This window comes from Dipteris shenzhenensis, chromosome 9 (assembly GCF_047967505.1).
Source record: "Dipteris shenzhenensis isolate YYH24624 ecotype China chromosome 9, Dip_SZ_1.0, whole genome shotgun sequence".
In the NCBI taxonomy this organism is placed as follows: Eukaryota; Viridiplantae; Streptophyta; class Polypodiopsida; order Gleicheniales; family Dipteridaceae; genus Dipteris; species Dipteris shenzhenensis.
In genome coordinates this window covers 3,450,274-3,461,692 of record NC_141604.1, presented here as the reverse complement: position 1 = coordinate 3,461,692, position 11,419 = coordinate 3,450,274, and the positions used below count along the sequence as shown (strand labels likewise).

Sequence of the window (11,419 nt, the reverse complement as noted above, 5' to 3'; positions counted from 1 at the left end):
TTGTGCAATTCTCACAATTGCGACACAATTGCCCTAGTTATTCCTCACACCTTTGTTGAACAATACAAGGAGTACCTTGAGGTTGACTCCTTCTATCGTATCAAGGGAGCACCTATTGTGAAAAAGGCCAGTGGTGAGGGTGGGACTTCCACGTACTCACTCCATGTTAATGCAACAACTGCAATCATAAGAGGTGAACCATTTGATGGTACCATCTCATTCTTTCCTGAGACCACAATCGCATTGTATTACCCTTGGGTGTCCTCAACTATAAATGCTGGCCTGGGCACCATATTCACAGTTGCTGGCACAATAGCTTTTGTGGTAATCAAAGTCAACTCCAAAGGTGGCTTGAATGACCAAGTGATCATCGCAGATGGGCCACGCACGCAGATGGGCCACGCAATGAGGATCGTGCCACAGTGAGTTTACTATCCTTGAACGATACACAATTCAATGCACATATAATTCTATACCTCTTGCTTTGGTGCTTACCCAACGGGCAAAGCTAATTTGTAGTCGCTCTGCAGCTAACATTCATGAATGAAAGAAAGAGCGTACAAGCACAGTTGATCTAGGAGTTCAACGACAATGGCATTGTCATGCACAATCTGCGAAATGTTTCATACATGCGAGCTCGAGACGCACTGTGTGTCTTCGACTTTACTATTCTAGGAGACATACCCGAGGGCACTCAAAGAGAGGAGTTGAAGCAAGTCTTCATCAACTAGGTCACTGGCTTGGGCTATGGGCATAGGGTATGTATCTCCTTTTGTTCTCTTGATTTCTTTGAGAGGCTTCACTAAATGAAATTGTCGTGTGTGACAGATCACACTTCACCACATTGAATGGGCCACATGTGGATTACATGTGCTCTGTTTGTTCCGGTACTCGTGTGAGCCGTGATCCACGCAAGCCTTTCTGCCTTACTTGCAACGCACCTCATCCTATTACGCGCACACCATCTTTAAAGGGGGGGATTCTCTTGGAAGATGGATCGGATGTCACTATTCAGATTAGAGGACCCCAGGTTGATGACGTCCTCTCCTTGCAGACAACGTTCCTGATACTACATGAAGATAGTGTCATGCGTGTCCGTGGAATGCTTCTAGAGTTGAAACCAGTTGGCTTCTTTACAATCAACAGCTCAGGAGATGTCATCGCATTCGATGCTGATTGAGTTTGGTAGATAGCATCCAGACACATTTTCTTTCTGTCAAAGTTTTCCTTAGTGCAAGAAAGGGAACCCCCCTTACATTTTGGTTTGTAATAGTGCTTTTACATTGGCGTTCATTGCTCATTTTGATAGTGGAAATGTTAGCCTTACTTTGGCTTGTAGTACATCATATATGGATGTCATTTTGGCCTTTATAAAATTTTGCTATTCAAAGTCCATGTAAGCTTTGTGTATTGTTTCTCTTCTTTGCCTCATTTGAATTACAAAGTTGTGCTAATCATTTCCATTGTATCATTGTAATGCATTGTTCATTATTGAATCATATCTAAATCCAAACTCGCCAAAACATCGTTCAAATTCAAGAACACTCTAAACACTATGACATGGATAGGATGACCTCATTTGAAGCTGCTCACACTGAAAACACAGGCATTATAAATTGCCTCTTGCCTTTTTTCCCACATCAACATTATGAGGGATTGCTTCAAATATTGGTGCGCACAATTGCAAATAAAAGCAAACATAAGATATCAACCTTTTACTTAATGGCAAGGGTCTCCAAGCACTTATCCCTGAATAACTTGACAGCACAACATATTGTAGCATTCGTGCGAAATGCAGCGTCTTCTAGACTCATGATCGATGAAACATTATCGTACATTTCAAACTACTTCAAAGTTTCATTTAAAATGCATGTGCTCCATAGCAGTGAAGTATTTGTTGTGTACGAGGTTGGGACTAACACTTTCAAGGATGGCCTCAAAATCCTGCTGAATGAGGACAAAAGCCCACCAACCATTTGTCCATTGTTTTGTACACGTCAGAAAAGAAAATACGTAAGTTGGAGCATGGAGGATGAGCTTAAGCTACAACAAATAATGTGTAGCAACATCCACTCCTTTGCCATGCAAATTACAAGGTACTCCGAAGAGCTAGCATTTCCTACTATTTTTTATGGGCATGCACGATCATATGCAATACCGGGAAAAACTTCCTAACAAAAAATGGCGCAATGGGAGCTTACCAACAAGGACAGGAGGTTCGCATTTTCAATTGAGAACCTGTTCTTTAAGACAATGAAAATAATGGTTTAGCAAGTCATATCTTCAACATGGGTTAGGATGCGTAAAGGTAAAGTAGGAGACAAACAACTAACAGCAGCGAATGCTGTGGCTGATACGAACATAGAAAAGCTCCTGCAGTCCAACATTGGTTTCAGAGACTTCGTCTGCCTGAGAACGTCAATGGATTATAAACACCACTTGAAGAAGAACATGTTTGCAATGTTAAGACAACTCGGCCCACCAACCTTTTTTGTAACACTATCTTCTGCTGAAAGCCTCCGGTCCAGTGCTTGCGTGATGTGCAACCATCTTTGTGCATCTTTGACCCTCTACCAATGAATGCCCAGATCCGCCAATTGGTTCGATCAGATCCAATCACAACACTGCGCTACTATGTTCACAAATTCAACGCATTAAAGCAGCTACTCAAGAAAGATACGTCTATCATTGGAAAAGTGGAGGACTACTTCTTCATCACTGAGTTTCAGAACCGCGGTAGCCAGCACGACCATTGCCTTATATGGATCAAGAGTGCTCCGACAGCGAACTATTGCAACGAAGAGCAGCTTATCGCATTCATTGACAAGTACATAACAACAGATCTTGCGTCCCTGGATGTAGAGGAGAAAGAAATACAATCACATAGGCATCGAAAAACATGCTTGAAGAAGGATACACATTGCAGATTTGGATTCCCAAAGCCACCCATCAGAGTAACAACTATATTAGAGCCACTGGAGGAGCAAGAGAAGGAATCGGTAGTTTAAAAAAATGCAAGAAAAGTATCTGAAGCACTCAAAGACGATGTCATAAAGCAAATGGACTACGACTCCTTACAGCACATAGGCCTATCAGAAGAAGAATACATAATAGCCATCAAGTCAAAATTAAAGCAAACCATGGTTTTCTTAAGGAGAAAGCCTGAGGATGTAAACACAAAGAACTTCAATCCAAAGCTCTCCAGCCTGTGGGAAGCAAACACAAATATATAATTCATATTGAACCGCAGCCACTTATTACACATCCTACATCGCCAAGGCAGAAAAGCCACAACTGAAGCTGTGAAAAGTGCACTAAATCAATCAATTAGGAACAAAGACCCTGCCAAAGAAAGGATTAGAAAAGTAGGGAACACGATACTAAATACGCAGCACAACAAGCAGTTTATCTGTCATTGTCACTTCCACTGCACATCACAACCGAGAGTTTACATACATAAACACAAGCCCTCAAGAGGAATGCACTTTGCTACTAAAGAGACGGTCGCAGTTGGAGAAAATGAATTCAGGAAGCACTGACATATACTTCCAAGACATCATCGCAAAATATGTATGTATGATTTGCAAGATATTTGCCTTGCAGAGTACGCGAGTGCATATACAAACCACCGACAGCAAGTGAAGAGAAGGAAAAAGGGAAAAATAATTTGGTTTAACAACTACAACAACACAAGAGACCCAGAAAATTTCCACAGGGAGTTCTGTTTACTATATCTACCATTTCATGGAGACGAAAGCAAGCTAAACATCCACAATGTGTCATGGCATGACATACACAAAGACAATGAGGAAACCATAGAGAATAATAAGAAACAGTTCAACAAGGTAATTATGCCACCAAAAGATTGCGGCAGAACAACCTCAAAAAGCAGCTCATCCTCATCAACCTCGAATGACGAAAGGCCACAAGAACAATATGACTTAGCAATGGATGTTGACATACCCTCATGGTCCAATGTGTCATGGCATGACATACATAGAGACAATGAGGAAACCAGAGAATAATAAGAAACAGTTCAACAAGGTAATTATGCCACCAAAAGATTGTGGCAGAACAACCTCAGAAAGCAGCTCATCCTCATCAACCTCGAATGACGAAAGGCCACAAGAACAATATGACTTAGCGATGGATGTTGACATACCCTCACGGTCCAACAAGCCAGCCATACAAAACTTAAGGACATATGAGACTATGCCAAATGAGCAATATCATGCACTTATAAGAAAACTGAACTATCAACAAAGAAAAGTAATCAGTGACATAATGTGGAAAAAAATAAATAACAATGACAAAAGAATATGCTTGTTCTTATCAGGGAACGCTGGTAATGTTAATCGTGCAAGCACTACTACGGCATTATTCTCACAAGGACACGACAAATGGAGACAAAGTCTGCTCCTAGCTTACATAGGCAAGGCAGCATTTCATATTGGAGGTTTCACTATGCATTCAACACTACATCTGCCACTCATAACGTCAGACTACAAGCCACTATCATCTGAAAAGCTGCATGACCTAATAATCATGTACAATGTGCTCAAATTGATAGTGATCGACGAGATCTCGCTAGTAGGCCAAACACATTCGCAGCAGCTGACATGAGGATGCGTGAGATAAAACACAATCACAGCCAACCATTTGGAGGTGTGGATGTGATTGTATGTGGGGACCTATGCCAAGCTAGCCCTACAAAAGATAGTTGGATATTTGCAAACAAAGCAGACTCAATTTCATCTGCAAACCACATTTGGAGAGAATTACTTTTGATACTACGAACTTACTCAGCCTATGAGACAGGAAATGAATGAATTTCTAACAATATTGAATAAAATAAGAGTAGGACAACACTCAGCCGAAGACATAAACAATCTTAACAAAAAATACAATTGTCAACCAAAAGATAAAGAAAAAATACCACACTTATTTTACACTAATGAATTAAAGATAAGCACAACGAGCACGTGTTCCAACTTCTTTTGGGCCCACAAACAATGAAACAAAATAATAAGAACCACTGTAGACCCTAAATGCACAGCAGGATTACACGAACAATTGAAACTAAAAGTGGGAATGAATATTGAAATATGCTCTGGGAACTTGGACATCCAAGATGGTTTGGTAAATGGCACTGATGGGATCTTCATGCACTCCAACACGAAACATAATAAGCAAATAGTCTGGATAAAATTCAATAACAGCAAGGTCGGAAGAAACGCAAGGTATAACTATAGCTCCCTTTATGAAGACAACATACAGTCAAATTGGACACCTATAATGCAAATTCAAAGAGAATTTCAGGTTGGTAAGAACAATTTTAACACTATAACAAGAACACAATTCCCCATCCAACTAGCTGCTGCAAGGACAGTGCATCGAGCACAAGGACTAACTATGGAGTTCTTAGCATTTGACCTAACTAACATCAGAACACATGGCCTAGTATACATAGCACTCTCAAGAATAAGAAACCCAGACAACTTGTACTTACTACAAAAGATTGAGAACAAACACACTAAGATCGACAACATTGTGCTACAAGAAATTGAACAACTTCAAACAGAATCACAATGGACATTTAACCAATGCGACTTCACACAAATGAATAACAATAACTCAATAATACAATCACTCAACAATGTGCATTGTGGCAAACAAAAGCCTCATCCAAGCAACGATTCTTTGCTTTCAAGAAACACACGCTGAAAAAGGAAATAACATCCACATTAAAGGATTCCAACACATACAAAAAAATGAAGGGCTCGGAATAGCTACTTACTACAAGACAGAACTAAATCTTATAAACACATACTACATACATGAAAACAAAACCCAATGCTTGCTCACTACATTTCAAACAACAACAAAAAACATAATAACTATAATTAACATTTACAAACACACAAACAACAACATTCCTACTATACCTTGCAAAAACATTGGAAAAGACTAATAAAATAAATAATACATACATTCTGGGTGACTTCAATATCGACTTCCAAACCAAAAACAAAAAAATGTTGAAACTACAAGAATTCATGGACACACAAAACATGAAACAAATCATCACGACATCGACAACAATATATGGATAAAAAATTGACCACATTTGGACAAACAATTTGTAGGACAACGAAATAAGTGGATCAAACTTTGCTTACTACACAACCTTAACAATATTTATTAAAAGATCAAAAACACAGGGGCCGGTGAATAAAATTCAGCTTGTTTTTTTTTTTCGTTGTACTGAAATTGAAATTGCCAATAACGCCCCCATGTACAGAGTTGAAGCCCACGAGCAGCTCAGGATTCTATCTCGATCGCCTGCCGGTGTGCACCGACCCGATGTATCACAAAGGAATAGCATGTGCATCTTGAACTTGAGCTTGAGCTCAACTTGAACGTCCACTTCATCTTCAACATCTTCATCTTCATCTTATTTTGCCGTTGTTCTTCTTGCTCTCCATCTTCCACATCTTTGGTCTTCTTGCTCTGCATCTTCCACGTCTTTGCAAACCCTAATCCTCATCGCCATGGTGGACTTGCCTTCGCCTACCCTCGGTCGCCTTTACGTCAAGGCCATCCCCCCCCCCGACCTCAACAAGAACACCTCCTGGTTCCAATACCCCGGCGTCTGGACCACCTACATCCTCCTCATCTTCTTTGGCTGGCTCCTCGTCCTCTCTGTCTTCGGCTGTAGCGCTGGCACGGCTTGGTCCGTCGTCCACCTCGTTCATTTTGCGGTGAGTTTCCGCTTCTCTGTTGGATGTTATCACGCCTTTTTCTGCCTCTTGGATGGTCGTTCGACATCCTAGCAAGATCTACCGAATTTTTACGGCTTCATACTGCGCGTGCATCCAAGCAAATACCTTTCTGGCGGACTCCATCTCCGCCATTTCTTTGTTTCGTGAAAAGGCTTCATCTTCCAAGGGATGGTTCGGTGCACGGCGGCCATAGAAAATTTGGCGAATCGCTTCGTACACCTTCTCCATTTCATTATTCTACTAGGAGTTCAATTTTGGCAGTTACAGTCATCTCGAAGTTTGCTCAGTGGACACACCAAAGGCCAATACACACAGTTCACACTACTTGACTGTTTTAAATCCATCCACGCATACTGGCTGAATGACCTAAAACAACCCAAGATAACGATTTCACTGCAATTGAGAAGCCTACGAGGCTGATATCTAACACTATGCCATAATTTTGATTAGTGATAAATTTAAAGCCCCGACCCATACCCTGCACCACATCTGACCTCTGATTATCGAAGCATCTGGGGAGATGGCATACCTGGTCCAACCGGCCCCTAGTGGCTGAAGATTCATAGAAACGATAACATTCTTTATGGGTCTCTTACATGTGAGGATTCAAAATATGATCTGTACCCTTTGGAGCACCTGGTAGCCGTCGAGTGCTGCCTGTGCTACTAGAGGGCTGGAAGGGCTGGCTGGCTGGCTGGCCCTCTGATTCCTCCCATTCTGGTTGGCTGCAGGCTGTGGTTTATTTTAGTAGGGTCAGCCTTCATCGTGAATTGATCATATATAAGAGTTTTGATTTTTAAATCCATAACAAAGAAAATCTGAAGATCTGAAGACGCAAATAGACACCCAAGCTGGTTTCAGAAGGTTTGAGACTTAAAATGTATATGCAGAGTTTAAGAGTTAAGAATTCAGCTTCATATGTTGACATTTGATGCATGAAATCTAAGTGTCACTTCGTTGATTCGAAAGGAAAATTTGCACAAAGGTTGTAGATGCAAACATGTCGAAATATTGGTTGAACGTTCTAGATATTTTTGTTTCAAGAAAGCATCCATATTCCTATGGGTGCACATTGTGTTGTATTCCAAGCAACTATCTTTTACTTATGGATTGAGTCTATACGATTGAGACTTGTTGGATTGTTTTTCATAAATTTACACAAGTCAGGACGTTGACAGAGTTTTTTTCCCCCTCAGCCTATCTTCATGTACACACATTCAAATTCATTGGTGTAGTGCATCATTGGTGAAGTTAATTGCACAAAAAGTAGTATTTGTCACTCTAATTAAGGTCTAAGAGGTTGGTATCTGTAATAACTGGCAAATATACTTCTATGAATAGTGACTATCTCTAGATCTTGCTGTTGTGTAAATAGCGAGCATGGCTTTCCATTGTGTGGAGGGAATCTATGTAGAACAGCGGATTTCTTTACTCAATTGAATTGAATAGAGTTTATCAATGGTTCCAGATGATTGACTCATACGCCTAGTATCTTGTGCTTGGAGAGAGCCAAGTCATAGTTCATGAGGGGCTCAATGATCATCGGTCAGTTCGAGGATTGCATGTTAATAAATAGAGTTCACATGATAGTGACTATGTAGATGGATATGACAATGGTATCAGAGCATCTGGAAGATTTTGGCAAGTTCGTGGATGTTGTATGTGGTGTGTGGTGTAGGTACTATACGTAGCAGTGATCCTGTGGAATAAGTTTTCGGCTGCAGATATTGTTGAGCAAAATTAATGGTTTCATTCTTTAATGTGTGCCTTGCGGTATTTGCACAGATTACGTATTGGTCGTTTCATTGGAGGAAGGGAACTCCTTTTGCAGAAGATCAAGGGATGTACAATAAGTTGACTTGGTGGGAGCAAATGGACAATGGAAGGCAACTTACCCGCAACAGAAAGTTTCTAATGGTAGTTCCTGTTGTCTTGTGAGTAATCCAAGCCTTCCTTCTTTGAAGCAAAGTTTCTTGGATATGTCAAGAAAGGATTGGTTTTTAAATCCACCTTGAATGCAAAGAGATGTGGGTCCCCAATCATTCCCTTCATTGCAACTCATGAACCTGTGCGAGTGTAGATATGGATGAGTATGTTGTTTGTGGCATTCTATCCTACATGATGGGATGCTAAATGCGCATTAGGAATGCTATTATTGTTCTTATGCTAATCAACTCGATTGCCATGTCTGTCTAAAGCTTTGATAGTGGACCCTCCTTGTCTTCAGTAGTATACAAGTGCAGATTTCATCACAGTATTGGATGTGTGAATGATCCTGTAAAGACCTATAGCTAGTACCTTCCTGTAACATTTAGGCTTCTTATTTGTAGAATTTCTCTCATTCTGGTTCAAATTGAGTACTCTTTTTGTTTAATTTTGTGTGTGTGTGTGTGTGTGTGTGTGTGTGTGTGTGAGAGAGAGAGAGAGAGAGAGAGAGAGAGATTCATTCTTGGAACTTCGTAGGTCGTTTTTGTTTAGGGTCTAGGGTTTTCTCTGTTGGTTTGAGACTTCTACCTTTCTTTTTGGCTAGCAGCAGTCTGCTGAAATCAAAGTTTTATGGCAGGTATTTGATTGCGTGCCACACAACAAATTACAGCAACCCTCTGCTCATTCCAAACACAGTGGCTGTGTTTGTGTTGGTGATTGCAAAGTTGCCAAACATGCATAAAGTAAGAATCTTTGGCATCAATTCTGACTATCCAACTTAAGTTGATATCCTGCATCAGCTATTACAGGGCATGCCATTGGACCTGTCAGTATATGCAGCACTTTTGGTTATACGTGTTCTGAAGGGGGAGCATCTGTACAGGCACTTTCCTTGTGTTTATATAGAGGTGTGGTTTCTTCCACGAGAACCTGTTTTCTTCAGGCTTCAAGTGCTCAGGTGTATTCTCAGATCAAATGTTGAACATACCTATACCTGAATTTTCTGCTGATTACGAATGTACATGTCATATGTATTCATAGTGCGAACACGAAGTTAATACAGGTTTAAAATAGATTGTGTATATCTTAGTGCAGAATTTATGAGGTTATCACAGGTGCTACTATGAAGTTAATAAAGGTTTCAAATAATTCATGACAGCCAAGTGGGACTTTTGATGAGCTAACATGCATGGAAAATAATATAAATCTACTGATATTGGTAGTTTTGAGCATTTCAAAAACAGGAACTGTTTTGTATTGGAGTCTCAAATGTGCAAGGGAAGAGCACAATATATTTGCCTTCTCACTGAGAATGGACCTGCTTTTATCAAAATACCCTGGAGGTAGCATTGAGGGCATATCTAATTGTGTTCGATTATTTTGCATCCATGCTCCAGGTGAAAGACAAGCTCCTGTTTAAAGTACTTTTATAATCCTTAGAACATCCTCTCTCGTTAGGGTTAGGTTCTTCCTTAGTTGGAATACTAGATTACATTTATCTATGCTATGATACACTTTTCATATGATAGTATTGGTATAGGTAACAAAGCTGCATATTCTGAACATGTATATGTAGAAGCACTTTAACCAATAAGTGGATAGAGTGCAAAATTCCCCTAGAAGTTAAGGGCGATGTTGACCCTTGTACTATTCACAATGGTGCTACATTCTGATGCCATTACTCTTCAATATGAAATTGATTTATACAGGTACTTAATTTGACAGACGAAATAATTTTTAGAGAATTTTCGTTGAACCAATAGCTTTTAAATCAAGGTATTGAGCAAGGGCATTCTGTAAACCTGATCAAGGGCACTCGGTAAAACATCACGTTTGCTATGAATTTAAGGGGCACAAAGTAAGGCAACAATCAATTTCCTTATTAAGCAAGCCCTTATTTTGGGACTCTCAAAATTTCATGATGATTGCACTTCATATAAATAAGGTGGGGGGAAAGGGTTCTCCATGAGATGTTTGGTGGGTGTAAGCCTCACACAGCAAAGCCAGCTCTCAAAACAAAACAAAAGCTACAAGAGGGTGAACTAGCATGTGGCAAGGGATGTACTTGTAGAATGTGCAAAGTTTATTGGTTAGGTTGGAGGAAAATGTACATAATTAGTTTTCATGTACAAGAGTATCCATAGTCCCATATAAATCCAAGGGTGTTCATGTAGTTGAATAGATATAGACGCAATGACTTATACATTTTCATAACATGCAAAGAAAGAAACTAGAAGGCTCAAGTGGAAAAGCTAGGCACATTGCTATGTATTTCACAGTGGACAATAAAAATTAAAAGTATAAAGGAACTCTTGTGGTATAGAATATGAATGACCTACACCACCATGCCATTCAATGATATGGATACTTTACTCGAGAGAATGATTACCCACCTAGTGTTATGATGTTTACATAGTAGAACCCAAACTTTAGGGTTACCAATGAAAAGTGTTAGCTTGCCAAACCCTTCAAACTTTTGTGAGATCTATCATCTTGTGTGTGGATATGGAGAAATGTCTCCATGCAAACATTGCATTATCGAAATACGAGTGAAAGCATTGTCAATACACCTTGAAGGCAATGATGGAAATTTTCACTATGTTTCATGTGCATGAAATATAGCGTTGGGCAATGGCAATGCAAGATTGATTGTCATAATAAATGGGTGTGGTTGTTCCTTGTAAATGCAAAAAAAGGATGCAACCATATCC

The 11,419-nt window shown here is 39.9% G+C and overlaps 1 protein-coding gene across 1 annotated transcript; it reads left to right on the top strand.

Annotated features, from left to right (window-relative positions):
- The first annotated feature begins 6,311 nt into the window (after positions 1 to 6,311).
- Positions 6,312 to 9,790, top strand: LOC147898084 (uncharacterized). Its single transcript, XM_087379740.1, has 3 exons — positions 6,312 to 6,761; positions 8,568 to 8,716; positions 9,346 to 9,790. The coding sequence occupies exons 1-3, from the start codon at positions 6,552 to 6,554 to the stop codon at positions 9,488 to 9,490; spliced, it is 504 nt and encodes a 167-aa protein (XP_087235866.1). The 5' UTR covers positions 6,312 to 6,551; the 3' UTR covers positions 9,491 to 9,790.
- The last annotated feature ends 1,629 nt before the right edge of the window (positions 9,791 to 11,419 follow it).